Below are 26,279 nucleotides of genomic sequence, written 5' to 3'. Positions count from 1 at the left end.
TTCTGGGTAACCACCCCCACCCCTGCACACCTCCCCATCCTCCACCCCCACCCTGTGTTGGGATCTGGGAGGCATCATTCGTGTGCTGAAAACTGGGGAATCCTAGGGGTGCTTGACGTGTGCCAGCCCAGGAGCCTGGGATTAAATTCTGTGTTTCCCCGGCTGGAACCACTTTCCTACTCTTTGCCAGGCAGAGATAAATAAGTCTTAGTACCCACGCCCTAAAATATGTGGATTCTTAAAGGGAGGGAGATGAGGAAGGAAAAGAGAACTTTAGCCTTAGGGGTACTCACCCATGAAGGGGCTGAAATTTCAATTCCTTGGGCAAGCATTCCACATCAGATTGGGAGAGTGAACCCCTTAAGGAGCACCCCTTGGGTACCGCTGGCTCTGTAGGACCCACACATGCCCAGAATGCATAGTACCCAGTGTGTCACCGAAACTTTAGTTGCGCTTTTCTGAAGTAATGCTTGAAATTGAGAACACCTTCTAATTTTTCGCTAACAATAAGGGTAAGGTGGTTGTTTCCCTATAAAACTCTGCCCGGAGGCCCAGGATGAGTGAATGCCACTTTAACTTTGTATTTATTTAAGATTTCTATAGTTCATAATATAGTATTTTTCCTTAGCGTTCTTGTTTACATGGCTGCCATAGAACTCTTGTACATGGCTCAAACATCCTTCAATTTATAATGAGGTTTGGCTGCCTCAGGGTCTGGGGTTGTCTGTCTCCTCTGTGAATTCCCTGCCCCCTCCCAGGGCTCGGTAAATATTTGCTGAATGAACGAACAGGGGAGTAAAGAGGCTGAGTTCCTAACAGTAAAATAGCCGTGAAGTTGGAAGGGATTTGTTGCTGCAGGTCTCGGGAACTGAACTGCCAGCATTATACCCTTGAGGCAATAATGGCTAAGCTCCTCTCTTTCTTGCTGTTCAAGCATATATTTAATAATTCAAAAAGCCAAGCTCTCCACGGTTTGGGTTCAGTTGTGCGTACATCCAGCCTGTCCCCACAGTGGCCCGGCGTTCCTTCCTGGCTGGGCCGCTCTGAGTCTGCCCTGCCTGTGACCTACACCCCACGGTGATCCCCAGGGTCCTGCAGCCACACTGCCGGGTCCGCTCCGTCCTGAATCTTCAAACCAATGCCTAGGGGCCAGTGGCCACAAACTGTTCACAAAACCAAACAGAGCAAGGTTTCACATTGCCTTCGCTATTTTCTTCTGTTCTCTGTTTTGGAGCTTTTTATTTGTTTTAATTTTTATTAGTGCATGTTTGCAGTAGATAGATGAGCACATCCACTGTAGGAACTGGGACTTGTAGATAATAAATCTTAATTCTTTTTACATCCCTTTTTCCTCCTCTCCTTCCCTGCTCCCTCCTCCTCTTAGTCCCCTTCCCATTTGCAAAAAAAAAATCTGCCTTCTTATTTTCTATTATTTTGCTCTTTAATTTATTTAGACTTGGGTTTCTCATATAAGAGAAGCCATGCAATATTTATACTTTGTGTGTCTGGTTTATTTCACTTAACATTGTGGTCTCAAGGTGTTGTCTCCATCCTTTTTCTTCTTTCTGTCACCCTTTCTCTTTTTCTTGCTCACCTCTGTGGTTCTTACCTTTTCTGTGAGCCGAGCTGTCTCCATCTTCTGTCTTCTTTCTGGCCCTAACCTGGACGGAGAGCCAGCACCTGTTTGTACAGAAGGGCACGAGTGAGTGCCCACTGAACCGGCGCAGCGCGGGTCAGGAGCTCTGTTTGGGTGGATGCTGGTTTAGGTGTCCCGGGGATGAGGATCAAGAACCTCTGCCTGCCCTTCTGGGGGTGAGAAAGTTAACACAATGCGTTGGAGAGAGCCCCAGCCCACACCTTGATTCTCCCAACCCCACTGGAGTCATGGTCCCGCACGCCCTGACTCTATGCCTCCTCATCCCCCTCTCCCTGCCTGGAGGGCAAGCAGTTTGCTTCTCCTGTCATCAGGCCTGTCGCAGGCCTGCCACATAAGGACCCAATAAATGTCTGCGCTTAGCCGCAGTATAACTGCGGAGCACACCCTGGGGCAGGGGAGCCCGCCCAATGTGGAGGTCAGGCCGAGCTCCCTCGAGAGGCCCACCTAGGCTGAATCTTACAGGATGAATGGGAGTTGGGTGAAGAGGGTGGGGAGGAGTGGAGTGGACAAGAAAGCATTCTGGACAGAGGGAATGTTGGATGGATGGATGGACAGATGGGCTGACCGGACTGGTATGGAAATCTAAATTTAATGGCGCAAGAGTAAAGAATATTCGGACTGGCACTAGGAAAAAGATGGCCGACTCTGGGGTGTCTCGTTACAGTGCATGGTGCGTGGTGATGGCAGGAGATGTCTTCATTGCCTTAGTGGCCTTGTGTTACCAGGAATCACACGCACTCCCAGGAAGAGGGTAGCACGAAGACATCAGTCTTCTCTGCCAGGGCTGGGGGACTCTGGAATTAAGGTAAAGCCCCCAGATCTGTGTCACAGGCCCTCAAGCATCTCACCCGAGGCTCTTTTCCCCCCTCAGATGAGCGCGAAGTTGTGCAGAAGAAGACCTTCACGAAATGGGTCAACTCCCACCTGGCTCGTGTGTCCTGCCGCATCAGCGATCTCTACAAGGACCTGAGGGACGGGCGGATGCTCATCAAGCTGCTGGAGGTGCTCTCAGGAGAGATGCTGGTAAAGCCCTTCCCTGTGCTGGGCCCATGCCTGGGTCTGAGCTCGTGCCATCCTCCAGGAAAGACACGGTCGGGGCGATCTGCAGTTCCCATGTCCCGCCGGGGTTTCTGGGGAGGTCCAGTAGTTGCAGTATCTAGTTCCCACATGGCTACGAGGTCTCTGACCTCTTTCTCAGAACTTCCCACCCCTTGTGACCGAGATTCCCACCCCTTTGTGCTTCTCCATAGCCATTTAGAGCACTGTCCTCACGGGGGCCTCGGCCTCTGGAGCAGCCTGGACCTCAAGCTCTCACAGGGGCTGGGATGTATGAGTTTGGAGGAGGTTGGTGTCTCTTGGAGTCAAGAGAGAAGTGTGGAAGATACGTGCTGCGTGTTTTACCATGTGTGTGAGCAGAGCTCTGTTAGAGGCCCTCCCACTTGTACTTCCTGGCAGTGTGGTTGCTCCTGAAGAGGGAGTAGGTAGCAGTACCTTTTTGCTCAGTTATTTCCTTGGTGACCTGGAGCCTCTCAAGCAGGACTCTTTGCCCCCATTTCCTCCATGCGGAGAATGAAGGCAAGGATACCTGTGCCTGATGAAGTACTCTGGGCTCCTCCAGTTTGAATGGAAAGGTACCACGTTTGCCTTTGCAATTCCAGGCTGACGTTCTGCCTCTTGTCACCCTGAGTCAAAGCTCCGTGTGAGTGGGTTAGCCTGGCATAGTTTCAGATGGTTCAGTTAATTAACATCTATGATGATTTCCCAGGGTTCCGATTAGTGGACATTCCAGGGGGCAGGAGACTGATGGGCGGGGATGGGTCCTTTACTAGTCACTAAGTTATTCTTATCGTCCATGTGCAGTAAGTGGTTCTGACCAGGTACGTAGTAAGTGCTCAGTTAGCTGCCCGTCGTGTTGTTGCACATCTGAGTGCTGAAGCAGGAACCTCTGAACTTTGCTGAAGGAAGGTGTGGGAAGTGTGTGGAGTTACGGTGGAACTTGGAGCTTGGCCAGGAAAGTGGGGGTTGGGTGGGATGTGGTCCAGGCGGCAGCCACCTCTGGGCTGACTTTGTAGCCCCTACATGCCCGTGAGGGCCACTGCTGTCCCCCAGCCAAGGCCCACCAAGGGGAAGATGCGCATCCACTGCCTGGAGAATGTGGACAAGGCCCTGCAGTTCCTCAAGGAGCAGCGTGTGCACCTGGAGAACATGGGCTCCCACGACATTGTGGATGGCAACCACCGCCTGGTCCTGGGCCTCATTTGGACCATCATCCTCCGCTTCCAGGTGGGTCCCAGCAGCCTCTGGGAGCTGAGAGAACTCGGAAACGTCTAAAATGGCAAATGGAGCACGTTTGTTCTCGTCGTGGGAGGACAGTGCTTGTCAGAAGGAAACCCCACCTTCTGTGTGTGTCCCCCACCCCGGTGCTGATGGTTGGGGCGGCTTCCAAATCATAGTCTTCTGAGGGAGGAGATAGAGGTTAAGTAGTAGCTAGCTGGGTTTCAGTCAGCTGGAAGATCTGCTTTTTATACCCTTTTATCTGCTTGTGTGTGTAACTTCTTGTTTTTTTTAAAGAATTTGACTCAAAAATAGTGCAGAAAATCTGCTTTTAATCAGACACCTTTCTCATCCTGAAATTCAAGACCCAGGTAATTGGTAAGGAAATTTAGAAAGGATGAGGAAAGGAAAACAGGGCCTCACACCTGCCGGCTTGGGGATAAGAGGGGCATAGCCCAAGGAGGTGAGGGAAAGGAGGAAGAACACAGCGTGACAGCCCACAGACCAAAGGCCCGTCCAGCAGTCCTGGATGTCTGGTCTCACTCCCAATGAGGGCAGAGGGTTAAACAGGAACAGCAGCACTAGGGCCAGGCATGGTGGCAAACACCTGTATTCTCAGCACCCCGGGAGGCCGGTACAGGAGGTTTGCAAGTTCCGGCCTGTCTTACTTTTCTCATTGCTGAGACAAAATACCCAACACCCCAAAGCTAAAGGAGGAAAAGTTTATTCGGCTCAGTTTGTAGGGATTTCAGTTCATAGTTGGCTGGTTCCAGGATGGCGTTGCAGACAGGCATCACAGAGGAGAAACTGTTCATGGTGGGCAGAAGGTAGCAAAGCAAGCAAGGGAGTAGACAAGCCTCTTTCTGTCCCTTATATGGTACCCAGGCTACCAGGACTGGGGAAGTACCAAACCAATCAGAGTACTGATTTAGTAATCACTCACCCTTAATCCCAGCATTGTACCACGAATCAGTCACACACACTCTGGATTCAGCCGTCTCTGAAAAACCCCATCTATAACTGCTTGAGGTCTGGGGGTCCACAAACCGTAAGATGGCCCAGCCTAGGCAATTGAGTGACTTATCGAGGACCCGGTCTCAAAGTTTTATAAAGGTCTGGGGATGAGTGCAGTGTAAAGGCTGCATTCAGTCCCCAGTTCTGCAAAAACAAAACCAAACAGCACCAACAAAAACCCAGCAGAACTGAGAAGAACGTAAAGGCAAGGAAAGCTGTTAATAAAAAATTATACCATCTAATATTCTTATTGTTCTACCACCTCGTGGGGCATTGTAACCTCAGAGGAGGAATCTGGGCGTCTTTTCATGCATTCTCAGCTTCCTGTTAGAGTGGTCTGAGGAAAGCTGTGTCCTCTGCAATGAGGAAACATCCTGTGCCCTGATAGATGTCTTAGCTGCTTTTCTCTCGTTGCTGAGACAAAGTATCTGACACCCACAGTTAAAGGGGGAGAGGTTTAATTGGCTCACAGTCCGTACAGGTTTCAGTGCATAGGTGGCTGACTCCACGGCAAGTCGGTGCACAGCTGCTTCACTTCTCTTTCCTGACCCCTCAGATTCAGGACATTGTTGTCCAAACTCAGGAGGGCCGTGAGACACGCTCAGCCAAGGACGCGCTGCTGTTGTGGTGCCAGATGAAGACAGCGGGGTGCGTATGCCTGGGAAATCGGCCATTGCCTTGGTCCCCATCAGCCCCTCACTCCGCCCAGGGGCTGCCGTCCCCAGGAGACACCTGACATCCTCACCAAGAGCTGTAGACACACTTCAGTGTAACTGATGCAAGTCAGTCCTGACCTGACTCTTTGAGACTGGGATTTGCAGGATTCTTTTCCAGAGTTGCCGAGTCCAACTGTGGGGCCTGTGGGTTGCATGGGCCACAGCTTGTGAGAGTGTCACTGTGTGCTTCCCTGCGCCCCTTGTGTTGAGGCAGCTCAAGAAGGCACAGGTCTACTTTTCTCCTGACATACTGGCCCTCACTCAGGTCACACACTAGCTTGTGACTGCAAAAGGATCTACTTCTTAGGTCTTGATGTTTCTCTTGGATGTAGCTACCCCCATGTCAACGTCACCAACTTCACCTCCAGCTGGAAGGATGGCCTGGCCTTTAACGCCCTGATACACAAGCACCGGTAAGAGGAAGGAGAGCCCCCTGCTGCTGGAGTGAGGACATGTCATGGGAACGTCACCTCTGCCATTTCTTCCGCCCTTGGCCTCCCCTAATGCCTGTGCTTCCTTCACCTTCAGTCACACCTCTTGCCCCTTCCTCACCAGCTGTGCTCTAGCTACCTGCTCTTCTCAGCTCCTGTCTGCCATTTCTCCTGCAGTCCACCTCCCAGTGTCCTTGCTTCACTGGGGCTGCCCTGTAAGTGGGGCTACCACAGCCACTCTGTTCTAACAGCCCGGCTTTGTCCCCAGGCCTGACCTCATCGACTTTGACAAGTTGAAGGACTCCAATGCCCGGCACAACCTGGAGCATGCATTTGACGTAGCCGAGCGCCAGCTGGGCATCATCCCGCTCCTTGACCCTGAAGGTGGGCTGCACCCCTCGCCACCCTGGAGGGAGCTGGGCAGGTGGGGCTCCTAGAGCTTGGTCCAGGGGCTCTGTGCTGGGCCTGCTCCTCCACTCCGTGTGGACTTGCCGGCCTTGCCTGGCCGGTGTGACAGTCCCTAGAGTCTTGGGATCCCTTCTTTCTGCTTTTGCAATTTAGATGGGGATTTCATCACCTGTTAAAATGGCAGACCTTCTGCTCCCCTGTTCTTGTCCCGGTGCTCGTCACGTGGTGCCTGTCGTTGAGCTTCCTGCTGCAGGAACAGGGCTAAGCCCTTGGAGCGTGACTTCTCTTGCTTCGACTGGTGCTGAGAATATACCTTTCCCCCTTACAGATGTCTTCACAGAAAACCCTGATGAGAAATCCATCATCACCTATGTGGTGGCGTTTTACCACTACTTCTCCAAGATGAAGGTGCTGGCGGTGGAGGGCAAGCGCGTTGGCAAGGTACAGAGCTGTTTCATCAGCCCAACATCACCTTTGCCCTGTCCACACCATCAGCCCTTGACTGAGAGGTCCCTCACTGTCCTAGGAGCCTCAGGTCTAGGCCCTCAGCTACATGAAGGGTGCAGAGCACCTACCCCCACCTTCCTTTAAAGCTCCCATGCTGACTCTGAAGCAGGTCCATGTCTGCCCTACCAGGGGCTGTGGCCTGCAACTCTGGTCTCTCTTCTGCCTGGAAACCCGTGTCACCATCCTCCCTGCAAGAGCCACTCAGGGGCCTCATTTGCTGCCTTATTTGTGGCTCTAGACCTCTCAGGCTCTTGCCACTGTGTACCAGTAACCCACCCCTCTGTAGTGAGCCTCCTGCCCGACTGCTTTTCCCCACTGGGTCGTTAGCTCTTCAGGGGTAGGGACCACTTTTCATCAGCTTTGTGTGCATGGCACACAGCAAAGACGGTGTCTGGCAGCCTGCCGTTCCTAGTGAACACTTTAAAGTAAATGAAAACCCTCGTGCCTCTAGGGGGGTCCTAGTGTAGCAAACTTATAAATAAAAGTGTTCAGGGAAGGGGGCAGCTGCTCCTGAATCCCAGCCTGGGATGCAGGTCTAGTTCCTTGCTAACTGTACTAGTGCAAGAGGAGTGTTTCACCCACTTTCAGGCCACCTCTCCTGCCTTAGCAACAGTCAGTGACTCAGACAAACCCAGCCTAGAACACTCCATCTAGGGTCTGAGAAATGGGAGCCCCATTGCAGGGCACCTCAACTGTAGTCCTCAGGGGTGGCCCACTTGGCGGCATCGCCCTTATGATAAGAGTGAGTAACGGGGAGATCCCTTAGGTCATTGACCATGCCATTGAGACTGAGAAGATGATTGAAAAGTACAGTGGGCTAGCCTCGGACCTGCTCACCTGGATCGAGCAGACCATCGTCGTCCTGAACAGCCGCAAGTTCGCCAACTCACTGGCCGGTGTCCAGCAGCAGCTGCAGGCCTTCAGCACCTACCGTACCGTGGAGAAGCCACCTAAGTAAGGGCCCTGGCACTTGGGAGGGTGGTCATCAGGGCCAAGAAACCTTCTGCCCTCCTGAGCTCTGGGCCTTGTGAAGAGTCCGCAAGGCTCTCCTGAGGGCTGGAGAGCTCTCCATCTGCCGCGTGCTTCATGCCCCCAGGCCACCAGCTGGTCGGAAACAGGCATTGATTAAAACCCTGAGTCATAGCCGGCCCTCCCAGGACTAGGACGGGAGTGTGAGTCTTCTCAGTGTCTCTCATCTGTGCCCTCAGCGGCGGGGTTTTTTTCTGGTGTTGACCTCTGTATCCACAGCCCCAGAGCTCTGTGGAAGCCTTGTGATCATCAGGCACATGTGTCTTTCTCTCTCCTATCTGTCACTGCTCATGAGCGGAGCGCTCAGCCTGCTTCTTGAGCCTCTGCACCACCTCATCCTGTGCAATCATGCAGGCACATAGGTGAGTGCGCATATAACTGTGTGCACGTGTGTGTTCCCATACAGTCACACACAAGTGACAATGAGAACACGCAGTACACCTGTGGCTACACACATGCATCGGCGTGGACATACAGTTACGCAGGCACACACACGTCCAGCCATGCAGACACAGTGCACACATACGATTAAGTAGACAAAGCCACGCACACACATACGTGCCTGTGTTCACAAATGTACGCGCGCACACACACACACCCGGGGGTATTCCAGCTTCTCTGCCGTTAGCCTGTCCTGATGTCCCACAAGAGACTGAAGTTCATCGGTGGCATCCTCGGCCTAGTTCCGCCCCTCATCCCACACACTGTCCATTCCAGACTAAAGTGAGGAAAGGCGAGACTCCGAGACTAGGGTGTACTATAAACAAGTATCTGGTTTCCAGTTGGACACTAACCTACTTTTAAAGTCCTGAATTCAATACGGATTCCGTCCCCTGTGCATGTGTCAGGCTTTGTACACAGAGCCATTACCTCTCGGCTGTGTAGTCAGGACAGGGCCTCCGCCCACTCGAGCACCCACGAGAACTGATGTCTGTTTGGCTGGGCTTGCAGTGCAGACCTCGCTTATAACGGATCCTCAGTTGCCAAGTCGAGGATGTAGAAGTGGGTACAAATGTGAAAGCACCAGTCACCTGCAGCTCCGACCCCACTTGGCAGACACCCGTCCTGCTGCCTGGTCATATCCGCTGTGCCTGTAGACCTCCCTGGCCCAGCCTTTCCCGGTCCCTGGAAACACCTGGCCCACAGAGCTTGCCTAGCTCATCAGGACTGGGGTGAAGATTGCTTTCGGGGCAGTGTACGTCTGGAAGACAGTGCTGCTTCTAAGGCTTTATTGACTGTCTCAATTAAAAAAAGAAAAAGAAAAAGAAACCATCTAAAGAGCTAGGCAGAAGCTTTTATCATTTGCAGAACAGAGAGGAGTCTGTTTGTATTGATTGGTGAAACCTGCTGTTTACAGGAGTTACCAGAGTACTCCTGTGAGCTATTCCCCCAGGGAAGCAAATGGTAGATGCTGTGGTAGCTGTGATTTATATCCTAAAGACCCAAGCCTCTAGTTGTTCTCTGTGGGGAAGAATAAAAGACATTGTGACAAGCAGAGACCTATGGTTTCTCTTTACTCTTGATGATTTTAAAGAAAATATGTTTTGACCTCCAAGATCTAAGATATCAGGTCCCACATCGACTTCAGCAAGGAATTTGGCCATGGGGATTGTGACACCAGTCTCTCTACTTCTGTTTGTTCCACAGGTTTCAGGAGAAGGGGAATCTGGAAGTCCTACTTTTTACCATCCAGTCCCGGATGCGAGCCAATAATCAGAAAGTGTACATACCACACGACGGGAAACTGGTGTCCGACATCAACCGGGTATGGTGGTGTTTTGCATTGCATGTCGCCGGTGGGTTGATGGAGCTCCCGATGTAGCCATGGGGTGTGTCCACTGGCCACTTTCTTTGGTGTTATTAATTACAAGCTGGCTATTCCTGCGTTTATCTAAATGCCATTCTGAGAGGTCAGTCTCCACCTGCTGTCCTTCAGTTCAACGCCCCCACCCCGGTTCAGATGCTGCGCTCATTATTCAGGGCCTGTTTCACTGTGTGTCCTCTGTAGGACCTTGAGTTTGTCCTTGAATCTGGAATATTACCACAGAAGGGAAGTGCCTTGTGACACTTCTGAGGTTTGGGGGCTTAACTTCAGCTGGAAGTTCTGCTAGGACAGAGGTAGGTGTTAAGTCAGTAAGAAGTTTCTGAGCAGCCAGGGAGTGAGAAACAGTATATAAGGCCGAGAGTACAAGGCAAGTTTAGCAGAAGAGGGAACCCAGAGGTCATGACCTGTGCTCCCTGGCCCTTTGGCCCCGCCATGAAACCAAAAGGCTGTTACTGAGCACTGATCTGCCAACTCCCGTCCCATGAGCCTCGGGCTGTGCCTCCATTCCTGAAGTTGCTCAGTGTCCCAAGCTGAGGTGTTTCCCACGTGGCCTGGGAATTTCCCTTCTGCTCCGTGCAGGCCTGGGAGAGCCTGGAGGAGGCTGAGTACCAGCGGGAGCTGGCCCTGAGGAGCGAGCTCATCCGCCAGGAGAAGCTGGAGCAGCTGGCCCGGCGCTTTGACAGGAAGGCCGCCATGAGAGAGACGTGGCTCAGTGAGAACCAGCGCCTTGTGACACAGGTAACGGGGACACACCTGAGGATGGCAGGAGAGCCCCTCAGTCTCAGCTGGGCAGGAACCCAAGCTAGTGTCTCAGCAGCAGCCAGTCAACATTTCCTCCTTGCTGCCCAGTTCCCTGTGATTGCTCAGATCTTCTTCTCTAGGGAGAACTCTCTGGGATTTATTAAGTCTGTCGTTTTGGTACTGGGGATTGAATCCAGGGCCTCACGTATGCCGCTGAGCTATCCCAGCCCATACTGCCTCATTTTTAGAAAAGAGTCTGCCAGTCCAGAACCGCCCCCTGAAATTGTCCCGTTTGGGCCACTAGCATCAGTAAAAGTGGGAGGCAGAGGTGGCATTCAATGATGGTTCTCTGGGAAGAGGGTGAAGTCAGAGCATGCTGTCTTTTTTACTCCGGCCTCCAGTCCTGGGACATATTTCACTAAGAACAGACCAGGGGCTGATTCTTCATCAGAGCATCTGTTCCCTCCTACTTAGAGCTTAGAATCAAATTAAATTCAGTCCAGAAAGGGAATAGAGAGAGTCCTGAGATCATTAGAGAGGGTACGTATACCCCAGATAGTGTGTGGGTGGGCCATCTGCTGTGGCCGCATGGCTTCTAGGTACAAGCAGGCCCTGCCCCCAGAACCAGACAGGTCTGCCGAGGCAAGGGGAGCCCCATGGACCATCAGAGAGCTCTGACAGTAATAACAGAGTTCAGCGTGAGGGAAGGAAGGAAGGGACATAAAAGGAATTAAGATGTGTTCAGTACATGTACCACTTCCCCCTTGATGAATGTAATTATCATTTACTGCAAACATGTACTATAAAATTTTTTTTAAGAAACAATCTTTGGACACAGTGTTGCCAGTCTGTGTGGCAGAGGGAGAAAAATCAGGCTGCTCTTAGAGGTTCTTATGAGAGAGTTTTTGAACCTTGGCTCTGATAAGAGAAGCTGCTGAAAGACAGCAGAACCAACTCTTTCATGAGGATGAGCTTTCCTGGCCCCAGTTTCTCTGCATTGGGGAGGAGCTTGGGGCATTCAGCTGAGCTGCTGGCCTTTCCCCCTGGGACAGGACAATTTCGGATATGACCTGGCAGCTGTGGAGGCCGCCAAGAAGAAGCACGAGGCCATCGAGACAGACACTGCTGCCTACGAGGAGCGGGTGAAGGCCCTGGAGGACCTGGCCCAGGAGCTGGAGAGGGAAAACTACCATGACCAGAAGCGCATCATGGCCCGCAAGGACAACATCCTGCGCCTGTGGAGCTACCTGCAGGAGCTGCTGCGGTCCCGGCGCCAGAGGCTCGAGACTACCCTGGAGCTGCAAAAGCTCTTCCAGGACATGCTGCACAGCATCGACTGGATGGACGAGATCAAGGTGGGCCGGGGTGCTGAGCGCCCGTCGTGCTCACATCTGTGTCCTGAGACCCTTCCCACCAGCCATGTCCCTGAGCCATCGTGGAGAAACCGAGTCAGTGTGGTGCCTGACTGCGACTGCCGCTCTGCCCTCGGCTCACTCACCCGTCCAGCAAATATCACCATCCCAAGCCCAGAGAATCCCAGTGACTCATGGTCATACGGGGCCAACATGCAGGGTCTCGGAGAGGCGGACATTAGTCAGGAGCCTGGAGAATCGGGCTCTAAGTAATTACAGTTTCACACTGATTGGCATCCAGACCTCTCAGCACAGGGCAACCAAACACATCTGAAACACACTCCGTCTACCACAGTGGTCTCAACCGAAGATGCACTTCAGCCTGACCATGCAGCCCTCTGAGAATGCACATGCCCAGGCCCCAAGCCTTGAGGCAGACGTAGTAGAAGAGCACAGGGCTTGAGCCCGAAGGCACTCCCTGGGGGATTCCAATGGGCACCCCTGGTAGGAGCCCTTGCTCTGAAGCTGCTTCCTCCTAAGCTGCAGCCCGGCTCCCTTACCTCCCGGGGAGGGGTCCCTTCTCCCGGCTCCTCTTTATCCCTGTCTTGTGTCTTTTGCTAGGCGCACCTCTTGTCTGCTGAGTTTGGGAAGCACCTGTTGGAGGCTGAGGACTTGCTCCAGAAACACAAGCTGATGGAAGCTGACATCGCCATTCAAGGGGACAAAGTGAAGGCCATCACTGCGGCCACCCTGCCGTTCATCGAGAGCACAGGTGAGGCCCAGGATGGCTCCTCTGTCCAGGCCTCTGATGCCAGCACCCCTCCTGGGACACATCCCCTGAAGCTGCCTTTAGGGTTCTGTCCTTTTATGTATGTATGTATATATGTATGTATGTACGTATGTATGTATGTTTATTTGGTTGGTGGTTGTTTTGTTTTGTTTTTCGGTACCGGGGATCAAACTCAGGACCTTTCACTTGCAAGGCAGGCGGTGGCACCACTGAGCTAAATCCCAGGCCCTCTGCTCCTGTTATTAATCAAGGAATGGTGCACCAAGCATGAGGGATGGCAAAGCTCTGCAGAGAATAGGCAGCTGCTTTGGTGATCTGCAGTAAGAGAGGTGTTTGTAAGCACCAGTAAAACATCATCTATCTCTCATTCTGTTTGCTGGTTCAGGTTGGGCTGAGACAATTTAAGTTTCTGGTTTCTGATCTTAAATAGGAGACCTCACTAAATTTCTATCTGAAGTTCTAAAAAACAATGTCATGTCGTGCATTTCTACTGAGAGTTGACTCTACCTTTAATCTCCCTTATTCCTGAAGTTTAGGGAGAACCAATTATAAAGAATCTGGCCTGTCCCCTGAGTAACTGGGGTCCCTGTATCCCACCCCAAGCCCCAGGGAGATGGCAGCTTTGAGACTATGATCCTAACCTGGCAGCGGCTCTGAAACTTGCCCGTAAACGAAGCCTTTCCTGTTCTGTATCCTCCATCTTTCTCTTCTTCCAGGGTACCAGCCTTGCGACCCCCAGGTCATCCAGGACCGAGTCAGCCACCTGCAGCAGTGCTTTGGGGAGCTGAGTGACATGGCAGCCGGGCGGAAGGCCCAGCTGGAGCAGTCAAAGCGGCTCTGGAAGTTCTTCTGGGAGATGGATGAGGCCGAGAGCTGGATCAAGGAGAAGGAGCAGATCTACTCCTCCTTGGACTATGGCAAGGACCTGACCAGTGTGCTCATCCTGCAGCGCAAGCACAAGGCTTTTGAAGATGAGCTCCGAGGGCTGGATGCCCACCTGGAGCAGATCTTCCAGGAGGCTGAGGGCATGGTCGCGCGCAAGCAGTTTGGACACCCGCAGATCGAGGCCCGCGTCAAGGAGGTGTTGGCCCAGTGGGAACAGCTGAAGGAGCTGGCTGCCTTTCGCAAGAAGAACCTCCAAGACGCGGAGAACTTCTTCCAGTTCCAGGGTGATGCGGATGACCTGAAGGCCTGGCTACAAGATGCCCACCGGCTGCTCTCTGGTGAAGATGTGGGGCAGGATGAAGGGGCCACACGGGCCCTGGAGAAGAAGCACCGGGACTTTCTGGAGGAGCTGGAGGAAAGCCATGGAGTGATGGAGCACTTGGAGCACCAGGCCCAGGGCTTCCCTGAAGCGTTCCGGGATTCCCCAGATGTGACCAGTCGGCTGCAGGCCCTCCGAGAGCTCTACCAGCAGGTGGTGGCCCAGGCGGACTTGCGTCGACAGAGGCTGCAGGAAGCCCTGGACTTGTACACGGTGTTTGGGGAGTCGGACGCCTGCCAGCTGTGGATGAGGGAGAAGGAGAAGTGGCTGGCCCAAATGGACATCCCGGACACCCTGGAGGACCTGGACGTCGTGCAGCACAGGTCAGAGTGCCTCGGCCTCTCCTTCCCTCCCCACCCAGGTCTGAGTCCCGCCTCCCACCACTAGCCCAGCAGGGGTCTCTCTGAGAGGCTACGGGATGACCTTTGTTGCAAAATCCAGGCATCAGGAGCCGTGACTTCTTTTCTGGCTCTGTGGCCTTGAGTACTTCACCCGCACAGGTCTTGGGTTCCTCACATGTAAGGGATTTTCTGATCCAATTACTGAGTTGTTTCTTCTCAGCTGCAGCAGCCTGTGCTCAGTGAGTTCTATGTAGACCCCCATGCAGCACAGGGGGAAGGTAGTGCTGCCGTGGATGTGATGGGGGTGAGAGGCCAGAGCACCACCACCTGTAGTTTTCTGTTTTCTATGGCTGTCCCTAAGCCTCAGGGGCACAGAGGCCAGTTTGTAAACCACCAGTCTCCAAGGCCACCCTGACTTGCAGTGTTCTGATTCCATCAGCACCTGACGGAAAGGTGTGCTCAGGCCATGCAGAGCCCAGGGACCAAGGAGGAGGAGAGGAGCAGCGTCCAGCTGGTCCCAGCCCTCTGCTTGACACTGGGTCCTGGACTCTTACTCAGGAAGGGTCAGCCTTCATAGCCACATAACCTGTGCAGCTCTTCCTTACCCTACCCAGGAATGGAGCACCTGGCTGGGGGACCAGGTATCGGGACAGTGGAATGAGGGTCTAGGAGCAGCAGCTGGGAGGGACAGTGAGAGCATGGCAGGTGGTCTTTATCTGCACAGGTAAACCTCACTTCCTTCGTCCTTCCTGGTGGAGCCAGAAGCCCGAGTCGTCAATAACAACTGTCTCCTGACCCAGCCCAGCAAATGCTAAAATATGGTGGTGGAACCAAGCCAGAAAATAGGGTGTGCGGGCATATCTGCCCCTGGACAAATGCATTCGGGAGTGGAAGGAGAAAGCAGAGCTCAGGAGATGTTTGACGATCAGGGCCACTGGCGATGAATGTCCGCTGCTGTGTCACTGCTGTCGTTCTCTCTGTCTGTATCAGGTTTGACATCCTTGACCAGGAGATGAAGAATTTGAAGGCTCAGATTGACGGTGTGAACCTCGCTGCCAGCAACCTGATGGAGAGCGGCCACCCCCGCAGCAGAGAGGTGAAGAAGTACCAGGACGGCCTGAATACCAGGTGGGGTGTGCGTGCGGCTTGAGGCTGGGGAGATTTTCTCCCAGCACCCCACATTCAGGCCACCTGCTCTGCACTGCGGTGTTCTCACCCCCAGTGCTCCAGTCTTTCTCAGCCACAGTCTTATTCCTAGTACTGGGGCTGTAGCAGCAAGCAAGAGAGTCTGTGCAGGGAACGGCAGGGTTAACGCCCAGGAGGGGAGATGTGTTCTGAGTGTCAGATCCGTGTCTGGGGAGCAGAGGTTTGCACACGTGCCTCTTCAGGGGCGTACTGAGTGTGCCTGTGGTTAGACCAGGCTGCGGGCTACTCAGTCTGTATTTCCCTGGATGGTCTCGGGCAAGGGAAATTGCTTTCTGAGAGCTTTTAAGTACTATCCATAAAAGAATGCTCCCGCCTGTGCCAAAATGCAACATGGATAATAAGTTGGCTTGGCTTGAATGAAGAAGAAAATTAACAGAGCGCCTTGAGCAAGCTTCATGGTCAGAACAAAACACAGGCCCTGAGAAGCCTTTCCAGGGTGGCTGCTTTCAGTACAGGGCGTAATTGCCCATTAGCTCCTGGAGGATCTTTGAGGACAGAGCCGCATCCCTTTTCTGCCCTGGGCCCCACAAAGTGCCGTGTGCTCGCCACTTCCTTGTTGCTCTGCCCCTTCTCCATGCTGGGGCCTCAGCCTTGCTCTGCCCAAGGCAGTCTGGGAGTGGGCTTAGGGAAGACTGCAAAAGGGATGGACCAGCACAGTGCAGACTCCACGGGGGCCCAAGAGGAGCCAGGGTGAGGAGGGCCCTTCAGAGCTACTACAGTGGGACCAGTTACCTCAGTACCCAAGAATGGGAGCTGTAGTGCAGGTATAGTGCAGGGAATGCAATCTGATGTCATACCGAGGAGTCAGGAGGAGGTGCCTCTTCACCCTTCTTTACGTTGGTAGGTAAATTGTGTGTGTGTGTGAGAGAGAGAGAAAGAGAGAGAGAGAGACAGAGAGACAGAGATGCAGAGAGAGAGGCAGAGAAACAAAGACAGAGAGGGTTGTTGCAGCTATAATTTGAGGAAATTAGACCAGTCTAAAGCAGAGAAACTCCCAGACAGGAAGAACTTGTCAGCTGTGCAGGAAGCTGTAGTCAGAGAGTATCAGTTCTTACAGACCCCTCAACCATGCCCCATCCCAAGGGAAAAAACAGCAAGGTACCTGCTATTCTCAGGTGGGAAAAACCAGAGGAGAAATGGAGACATGGTTTTCTGCCAAGTCTGAGAGGCGAGACCTCTGCCCACCAGAATGGGGCACCCTCACCATGCCGCCCACCCCACTGTGGAGCAACTCCTTTTGGTTAGAACATGTGGTCTCACGCGAGTGGAATTCTGTCCCCTTCAAGTCTGTACACACTTGTTCTGGCTCTGCTCCTTAGAGACAGCAAAACTTATCCTGACTCATGTGTAGCTCTTCGAAAGTGTCATTCCACATCTCCATCCCAGCCCTCCCTCCCTGCCTCCATTTTTCCCTGCCATGTGCTTACTTCTTCTCTCACTAATATACTCCAAATCCTGCCCCTCCTTTCAGCGGGGCCGGGAGGGGCCCTTTCTTCTTTGTTTCCCGGATGAAAAATTTCTTTGTGCTTCTCACCACTTGGTGGAAGATAGATGCCCCTAGTCCTCTCTGTCCACTCGAGTGACCGCAAAGACGTTACTCTGTTCTTTGCAAAATCCCCAGTGCCCAAGTCAGCACCTAGCACAAGGCATGTGATAATTGCACCACAGATGTTTAGTGAATGACCAGGGACAAAGCTGAAATGTTTCTGCCAGCTTAGCACGAGTCACCCAAATGCTTGTTGAATGTGTGATCATCCTTCATGGCGTGCGTTCTAGTTAGCTGACATTTTTCTAAAAATCCTGGGCCCAGGACCAAAGTGGACGCCATGTGTTGCCTAATGGTGCTAACTGGAGTGACTGTGCCACCTTCCTCCTTCTCAGGGATGGCACAGTATATGAGGAAACTGTGGGGCTGGAGGGCAGAACAGACCCACATGCAAGTCTGTCCCCTGTGTGGCCTTTCCGTAGGAAGAGCCTGGAAAATCACCACTGGGCTTCTTGCCTTGTGCACAGCCAGGCCCTCTTGCAGGAGAACTTCAGTGTACGTTCTTGAGTATTTCAGACCAACCGAGTTTCTTCACTAGGTCTTTCTGAGACCAGCCTCAGAACAGTGTCTGTACACCAGGCACAGAGTTCCTAAAGTGCAAGGACTTCACAGTCCAGGAGAGAAGCCAGGAAGGCTGCAGGCTCCCTCTCTATGTCTCCTGGTCTTCTGGCACCTCCCACCCCTCCCTGCAGACCCGTCTTTCAGAGAAGACTAGCTGCTCCTATTCACCCTGGGAAGGCCACAGCATACCCAGCCTGGTCTTGATGAGAAAAGATACCACAGTGCTTGTTCCTTCTGTCACCCTGACCAGTCCCTGCACCTGAGACCCTCAGAGTCCTGTCCTTAAGTAGCTCACTCCAGTGAATGCCCTGGAGGTACAGCTCAGATGACCTTCATGAAATCTACCACCTCTGCATTCTTCCTTACAGCTCCTTGGTCCTCTGCCTCAGGTGTGCCGCACACACATAGTCCTTTATACTATGTGATTTGTCTCAATTTATCTCTAAATTACACACTCCATAGGCAAGAGCTACTTTTGTCCACTTATCCCAAAGTCTAACATAATGCCTTAGGCTGTGTGAGTATTCAAGAGAGATGGGTTCAATTAGCGAAGAAGCAGTCAGTGTACTCTTCTGTGTTATTGTGGTACAGAATGAGCAGGCCTGGCCAGAAGGAGGTGTCCCTGGTGGTCTGGCCTGGCTGATGGGCAACTCTTTCAGTAATGCTGGGCATCAAACCCAAGGCCTCGTGCAGGCCAGGCAAGCAAGGGCTCTACCGCTGAGCTACATCCTTAGACCCTGGGCAGCCCTTTGAAAGATACTTATTGTGTGCTGCCGACCAACTCCTACCCCAGAGTTATGTGCCAGATCTTAGAACAGTGATGGTGAAACTTTTAGAGACGGGTGCCCAAACTGCAGCCCAAAACCCACTTATTTATTCAAAGTCCCAACATTGCAGTTAAACCTGAATACTGAGGTTTTAGTGCATAAAAAATAGCTCATAAATTAACATCTTTGGTCTTAAAAACATATTAACACATCATAGGTTCACTACCACTGCCTTAGTGAATTTCCCTGCTTCGTAGCAATCTTATCCTTGAAGGTTAAGATTATGTTACCTACGTTAATTATAAACTCAGTTTTCCTCTCTCTCCTCTTCTTCACCAGCCCTCTTTTCTTTTAGACCCAAAGTGGATTTTTTCAGGCCCTACAGCACTTTGAACATGGCCTTGGGTATTAGCAGTGTTCTCCTAGGGTAGCTGCGACCTCATCTGTCCTGAGTGTTCTTGAAGTTAATAATATATGTTTTCTAGTTATTTTCAACATTTCTAAAATGCTGGGGAAATTGTATACAGATGCTCCTTGACTTTAGATGGATTTACATCCTGCTGAACTCATCATCAGTTGATGATATCCTAAGAAGAAAATGCATTTATGGCTGGGCATAGCACTAGTAGCACTAGTCCCACCTACTCTGAGGCTGAGGCGGGAGGATCACTTGAAAACCAGTCTATGCAACATAGTGAGACCCTCAACTTAGAAAAAATACATTTATAGGCTGGGGATTTAGCTCAGTGGTTCCACCGCCTGCCTCAAAAGCAGAAGGACCTGAGTTCAATCCCTGGTACCACACACAAAAAAATTTACTACACTTAATCGACCAAACACCCTAGCTTAACAGCACAGCACAGCATTGTTGACCTGGTAACCTCATGGCTGGCTGGGAGCTGCAGCTTGACACCACTGCCAGCTTCGCCAGAGCAACATAGTTTATATTGCAATGCAGAGTCCAGTTTCCAAGAATGCATATTGCTTTTGCACCACTGGAAGGCTGAACCATCATAAACCTAAGATTGCTCCTATTTGCCTAAACTCCAGCTGCACCCAGAGCCTTGACTACCATCTTCCCTTCCGTGTGTCTGGAATCACATCACCACTCGTCTCCTGCTGGTCAGGAGGTCTGACTGCCAGTGAGATGTGTCGAGTAAAATTAGGCAAACGAATTTTGCTCACCCACAGTTTGTTAAGTGGAAAACACGTTTAGCACCCAAGGGCTGTGGGGAGACCATGGGGAATCTGGGAGGGGGCCCATAGCAGAGATAAGAAACAAAGTGTCCTGGTTCCTCTGGGGCCTCACCCTCCTCCTACAGGTGGCAGAGCTTCCAGGACTTGGTGTCACAACGGAGGGAGGCAGTGGACTCGGCCCTCCGGGTGCACAACTACTGCGTCGACTGCGAGGAGACCAGCAAGTGGATATCGGACAAGACAGTAGTCGTGGAGTCTATAAAGGACCTGGGGCAGGACTTGGCGCGCATCATCACCGTCCAGAGGAAGTTGTCAGGGCTGGAACGAGACGTGGCAGCCATCCGGGACCGTGTGGGGGCCTTGAGGCACAAGTCACAGCAGCTGATGGAGTCACACCCCGAGCAGAAGGACAACATTGGCCAGCGGTATGCAGATGTTGAGAAGCTGTGGGAAAAATTGCAAGAAGCCCTGAAGGACCAGGAAGCCTCCCTGGGTGAAGCCAGCAAGCTGCAGGCCTTCCTGCAGAAGCTGGATGAATTCCAGGCCTGGCTGTCCCTGGCCCAGAAGGCTGTGGCCTCTGAGGACATGCCTGAGTCACTCCCGGAGGCTGAGCAGCTCCTGCAGCAGCATGCAGCCCTCAAGGATGAGATTGACAGTCACCAGGAAAGCTACCAGCAGATCAAAGACTCCGGGGAGAAAGTGATTGAACAGTTCATACAGCAGCATGCAGCCATCAAGCAGGAGATTGACAGTCACCAAGAGGGCTACCAGCAGCCCGGGGCCTCCGGAGAGCAGGCAACTGAAGGCCAGAAGTACCCAGAGTACCAGCTCCTGGGCCAGCGGCTGGAGGGCCTGGGTACTGGCTGGGATGCCCTGCACAGGATGTGGGAGAGTCGCGACCACTCTCTCAGACAGTGCCATGGCTTTCAGGAGTTCCAGAAAGATGCCAAGCAGGCAGAAGCCATCCTCAGCAACCAGGTAGAGAGAGGTGTGCGGGGATAGGGCAGGGGCTCCTGGGGCCTCAGACCTAGTGGCGAGTCTGTGAGCTACAAGGCTGTGGGAGCAAGACCCGCTTTTCTTGATCTCTTTGTCATCACTAACTGGGAGGAAAGGACTTGTTTCTCCTCATGTTCCTCTTCTAGCCCTAAACTCCGTCCTGTCGTTGCGGGGTCAGAGGCTGGAGAAGTAGATCTTGTCTTGACTGACTGCCCTTTCATGTGGCTTTAGGGCCACTGTTCACGGGGTGACCCTGGGGTGGCAGCGGGCTGGGCCTGAGGAGTAGAGCCTCCTCTGTGTGTGGCTCGGCAGGTGCCCTAAGCCTCCTTAGCTTGTCCTGATGCCATGTCTGGAAACTTGCTTCAACAGGAATATACTCTGGCTCACGTGGAGCCCCCAGGTTCCCTAGCAGCTGCCGAGGCCGGGATCCGGAAATTTGAGGATTTTTTGATGTCTATGGAGAACAATAAGGATAAGGTCTTGAGTCCTGTGGATGCTGGGAACAAGCTGGCAGCCGAGGGAAACCTGTATGCGGACAAGATCAAGGAGAAGGTGCAACTGATAGAGGACAGGTACTCTCTGCTCTGAGTGCCCCTGGACCCCACACCATGGAGGGGCTGGGGTGCTGGGCAAGGACCCGGTCGCAGCACTGTCGTGACCAGCTTTGGCTTCCTTCCAGGCACCAGAAGAACAACCAGAGGGCCCAGGAGGCCACGGTTCTCCTGAAAGACAACCTGGAGCTACAGAACTTCTTCCAGAACTGCCAGGAGGTGAGGCCTGCAGGCAGGGCCTGCTCTCTGGGAGATCCCTGGCTAGGAGCAGCAGGGCTAAGGGTGGCAGCTCACAGAAATCCTGTCTCATCCGAGAGTGGTGGAATTCTTCGAGCAGAGTACTCAGTCGTTTAGGTCACCCTTGAAATCTCAATTCCAGAGTTCTCTTGCCCCCACTAACCTGAAAAGTCATCCTTTGATTTTCCAAGTCAAAGACAGGGTTTCTCAAAGAGTTGTCTGGGGCCAGGGATTTAGCTCAGTGGTTTCGCCTGCTGCCTTGCAAGCGCAAGGTCCCGAGTTCGATCCCCGGTACAAAAAAAAAAAGCATCTTCTTCTATCTCACTCCTGAAGGTTCTGACTCACAGGAGCCCGCCCTTGGTTTAGCGCCTTGCAGTTGCCATCTTGAAATCCACTGTAGTATGTTTGAACACCTTAATTTTGCTTCATCCCCTGCAAATTGTGGATCCAGACTTAGCCTTAGATGGAGCAGACTCCTGTGAGTCAGAACCTTCAGGAGTGAGACAGAAGAAGAAGATTTTTTGTTTTTTTTTGTACCGGGGATCGAACTCAGGACCTTGTGCTTGCAGCTAGGCAGGCAGCGGCACCACTGAGCTAGATCCTCTGAAGAAGCATTTTAAACAAGCCTCCCAGCAGGAGAACTTCTGGCTTAGGGGGTCCTTGCTTGTCTTTAATCTGTCCCTGGGGTCCCTTGATTGGCAGGACTTCCCGTGTGCAGTGGGGCTTTTTCTCCTCTCTCCTTTGGCCCTTTCCTCCCAGCACAGACAACTTTGTTTTCCTCTACCTCTGCCTCGGCACAATCCAGGCCTGGTACGGTGCCAGGATATCTTGGAAACATTGGAGGTTCACCACACTTCTTTCTTCGTTGTTAATTAAAGGATCTGTCCTCAGATAACATTGGCCTCTTTTGCCCTGCATTTATTAGTGAGTCCTCGCCCTACTGCCAAAGGCTAGATCCATCTGTCCATCCAGTAAAATCACACTGTCTTCCTATACTATTTCCAGGCCCTGTCTTTGGTCCTGGAAATACGGAGAGAAGAATACATTAGTCTTGGTGTCACAGTCTAGTGAGGAAGATGCACCCTGTGCCCGCATCATGGCCCTGGTGTGATGCTGGGGCCTAGGGATCCAGAGATGGAGCTTTGTCCTCGTCACACTTTCTCCCCCTGGCCTTCTCCTTCTGCAGCCAGGGGTAGAAGAGCACACCATCAAGCTCACTCTTTCTGCCCACAGCTCACTCTCTGGATCAATGACCAGCTGCTGACGTCTCTGGATGTCTCCTATGACGAAACACGCAACCTTCACAACAAGTGGCTGAAGCACCAGGCATTTCTGGCCGAGCTGGCTTCGCACCAAGGGTGGCTGGAGAACATCGATGCGGTGAGTGGCTTGGGTCAGGGCTGCTGGGCCTGCTGCTGAGAAAGCCCTGTGACTGGGGTTGCCCCCTTGGCATGGACACTGTACCCAAATTTGCTGGGCACTGTAGAACTTGGCAGTGAAAAGAACTTCTCTAAATCATTAAAAAAAAAACTTGCGGGCTTCCAGTACAGCCAGTCTCCTTTTAAGTCTGATTGCAGCTGTGCTTCTTCTGAGTCACCTGTGCCTAGGGACAGTTCAGGACACTGGGACGCGCCAACTTGATCCGATGCCAAGATAGAAGTTATTTCTGTTTGCCTCCTTTGTCCTTACCAGGGCTCTAGCACTGTCCTGTCCAGTGCCAGGGAAACACGGGTGACCAGAGTGGTCCGACAGAGCCATTGACCCTCCTTGGGTGGATGGGCAAACACACCAGGGGGCAGTCAGTCCTTTACCACCCACGGAGATGATGGGGGCCTGCCCGATGGCTGGAGTTAGGTCTGGGAGCCGCAGCCCCTTGCCCTCCCTGCTGCGGCTGTCCGGGAAGAGGCAGGCCCAGGGTACCCATGAGGCCAAGCCACATAATGGGCGAGGGTGTAGCCCCGAGCCGGACTGACTCCTCAGCCTTCCTGGGGCTTGGCTTCTTCCTCTCCTGAGATGAGAATAATGATAGCACTAACCCAATAGAGTTATGAGTGCTGAATGCTTGAAGACTGATAAAGCACTTAGGAGAGCACTTGGCGATTGTGAGGCCCTCAGTACACGGTGGCTGCTGTTAGTGCTGTATATTCCTAGGCCCGAGGCCCATCACACCGTACACACCCCGAAGCGATACATTCATGTAGGTGAAACCCAGATAAGGCATGCTTAGCCGCTAGAGAGATCCCCAAGGTTAGCGTACAGCCTGGGGAGCTCACAGGGAGGCCTCCATGCTCCAGCGCCTGGGTGGATCTTGAATCTATGTTGTTTTAATACCAGCAGACCGCCATCCTGTGATCTCCCTGAGTCATTTGCCTCCAGTGCTGCTCTCCCGCAGATAATGCCAGGGATTCAGAGTATTTCGGTGGAGCTGCACCCAAGTTCTGTGTGGTTCTTTGCTTTTCTGACCTTCCCTCGGGTAGCTTTCACCTGAAGTAGAACTGCTCCAAGGCCTCTGACAGTGACCTCTCCTCCTTCTCCCACAGGAAGGGAAGCAGCTGATGGAGGAGAAGCCCTGGTACAAGCAGAGGGTGTCTGAGAGGTTAGAAGCCTTGCACAGGCTCTGGGATGAGCTGCAGGACACAACCAAGAAGACGACCCAGGAACTCTCAAAGGCCAGGAGCTCTGACCTGCGCTCGCAGACCGAAGCGGACCTCAACAAATGGATCAGTGCCATGGAGGACCAACTGCGATCAGATGACCTGGGCAAAGACCTGACCAGTGTCAACCGGATGTTGGCTAAGTTGAAGGCATGTGAGCAGATTGTATTAGACTAGCTGGGATCTTAGAGGCACAAACCTGAAGCCCTAAAGGAAACGCTGTTATTTCTCTTAGCTGCAGTTGTATTATTATGCAGAAACGTTCTGGTCCATAATCCTTTCCCCCTCCTTTTGCAGTGGGAGGGACAAGGATCCAGTGAAAGGGTGCCTGGGAGATACAGGATAGGTGCCGAGAGGAGTTGGCCCCAAAGGAGCTGTCCCAGAGGAGGCTGAGCTCATACTGGGCCTTAGAGGATGGGTGGAGGCAGGTGGCTGGAGAGCCAGGAGGGGCTGCCCAGGAGCCAGAGCCAGTGCTGACGCTGTCCCCTTGTGTCTCAGCGAGTGGAGGACCAAGTGAATGTGCGTAAGGAAGAGCTGGAGGAGCTGTTTACCTCGTTGGGAGAAGACGCAGACCTGAGTGTTGAGAAGCGGTTCCTGGACCTTCTGGAACCACTGGGGAAGAGGAAGAAGCAGCTGGAATTATCCAGAGCCAAGCTGCAGATCAGCCGGGACTTAGAGGATGAGACGGTGCGTGGGCTGTAGCCTCTCCATCCCCAGGGTCGAGCCACCAGCTGCCATCAGGGCAGCCGGCTGCCGTCCAGAACAGTTCTTCGCAGTGGGTGATCAGTTATCTCACCCCTTATCTCCTGGGGTCATTGTGATGATTGCATTAAATAGAGGAGCAAAGCCAGTGCTTTTTGAATAGCAACTCACCGATCACTTGCTAATATTGATAGTGATAAGTGTGGATTGGGGGTCAGAGGAACTTTGGGTTCATCTATGTTACTATGTTACTTTCCCATCCTGAGAGCAGGAGCTGGTTATTTGGAAACTCAGTTCAAAATATCACAATGTCCCCATCTGTAAAATGGGGCAGGGGGGTGCGCAGGAGGACACGGCCAGCATCCAGTCTGTCTGGATCTTTGTGGGTGCTCAGGAAAGGGTGGCCGTGATTGTCATCAGCTGTCCCCTGCCTCCTGGTCTCTGTAGCTCTGGGTGGAGGAGAGGCTGCCACTGGCCCAGTCAGATGACTATGGCACTAATCTGCAGACCGTGCAGCTGTTCATGAAGAAGAACCAGGTGAGTCCTGTGTCACCTCCCCAGCCCCCCTGCCTGGCCCCTGGGGGTCTGGCCCAGCCTTGCACTGTGGAAGGCTGGTAACAGCAGATTATTGCTCCTGTGGGTATCTTTGGAGTCCCCAAACTGTATTTGAAGTCCCATTGCAAAAGGGCAGGCTTTGGTGATTGCAGAGAGGATTCTGGGAGGCTCACAGAGGAGGGTGGGATTGTGGTACTTGGGACTTGGGGCCATTCAGACCCCCCGCCCCAGGCTCTGGTGAGTGCAGGATGCAGGAGGCCCTGGCCTGGCTTAAGGTGCTTCCATCACCCTGGATTCAGAGGCCTCCCCAAGAGGATGCCAGTCATTCCTGCTCTCTCCCCCACGGCACTGCCTTACCACTCTTCCAGGGCTGAGCTCGGCATATATAGTGACCTTGGGGTACACAGACCCCTTCCTTTGGCGGTGTGAGGCTATCAGGGGGCTCAAACATCATTACAAAGCCACCGAACATGGTCTCTGAGCCCTAGGAGAAGAAACATCACCTGCGTTCGGTGAAATCAAGCCAGATTGGGAGCAGCTAAGGCCCTGGTCTGACTCCTGGGATGAGGATTGCTCTGCCAGGGCTGTGGAAGGAGTCTGAACCCTCAAGGAAGCCAGCTGTGTGGGGCCATGGTGGCTTCATAGAGTGCCTCACCCTGACCTGTCAGCCGGCAAGGAGAGTCTGGGAACTTGGACCCAGAGCAAAGTAGTGTGTCCCAGGGTGTGGTGTCAGAAACGAAAGCGGGACTGGGGATTTAGCTCAGTGGTTTCGCTGCCAGCTTTGCAAGGTCCTGAGTTCCATCCCCTTTACCAGAAAAAGAAAAGAAAGGAATTGCAACTCCACAGCACGCAGCGCTCCCTCCCTCCAGAGTGGCTGCAGCAGAGCCCTGCTTCAGGATCCTCAGAGCCCAGCAACTGACTGGAAAAGGCCTGCACCAGACTCAAAGCAGTTTCTTCA

At 52.9% G+C, this 26,279-nt stretch overlaps 1 protein-coding gene across 4 annotated transcripts in view; it reads left to right on the top strand.

The window, feature by feature from the left end:
* Positions 1-26,279, top strand: part of Sptb (spectrin beta, erythrocytic) — a 129,770-nt gene that overhangs the window by 76,718 nt on the left and 26,773 nt on the right. For all 4 annotated transcript variants that reach the window (XR_004518368.1, XM_033766923.1, XM_033766924.1 and 1 more), the window contains 20 exons: positions 2,529-2,680; positions 3,767-3,940; positions 5,502-5,593; positions 5,994-6,074; positions 6,361-6,476; positions 6,829-6,941; positions 7,774-7,961; positions 9,684-9,801; positions 10,441-10,599; positions 11,655-11,957; positions 12,576-12,726; positions 13,461-14,331; positions 15,340-15,477; positions 19,752-20,604; positions 20,992-21,194; positions 21,302-21,392; positions 22,644-22,790; positions 23,951-24,214; positions 24,563-24,751; positions 25,214-25,303. Coding sequence is in view for 3 of the 4 variants with exons in the window: in XM_033766923.1 (XP_033622814.1) it covers positions 2,529-2,680; positions 3,767-3,940; positions 5,502-5,593; positions 5,994-6,074; positions 6,361-6,476; positions 6,829-6,941; positions 7,774-7,961; positions 9,684-9,801; positions 10,441-10,599; positions 11,655-11,957; positions 12,576-12,726; positions 13,461-14,331; positions 15,340-15,477; positions 19,752-20,604; positions 20,992-21,194; positions 21,302-21,392; positions 22,644-22,790; positions 23,951-24,214; positions 24,563-24,751; positions 25,214-25,303 (4,493 nt within the window). In the remaining variant the exon portion in view is untranslated. The remainder of the gene's footprint in view (positions 1-2,528; positions 2,681-3,766; positions 3,941-5,501; positions 5,594-5,993; positions 6,075-6,360; positions 6,477-6,828; positions 6,942-7,773; positions 7,962-9,683; positions 9,802-10,440; positions 10,600-11,654; positions 11,958-12,575; positions 12,727-13,460; positions 14,332-15,339; positions 15,478-19,751; positions 20,605-20,991; positions 21,195-21,301; positions 21,393-22,643; positions 22,791-23,950; positions 24,215-24,562; positions 24,752-25,213; positions 25,304-26,279) is intronic.

This window comes from Fukomys damarensis, unplaced genomic scaffold (genome assembly GCF_012274545.1).
Source record: "Fukomys damarensis isolate Sample0158 unplaced genomic scaffold, DMR_v1.0_HiC HiC_scaffold_21, whole genome shotgun sequence".
NCBI lineage: Eukaryota > Metazoa > Chordata > Mammalia > Rodentia > Bathyergidae > Fukomys > Fukomys damarensis.
The sequence above is the reverse complement of the archived record's forward strand: the minus strand, read 5'-3'. Positions and strand labels throughout refer to the sequence as shown.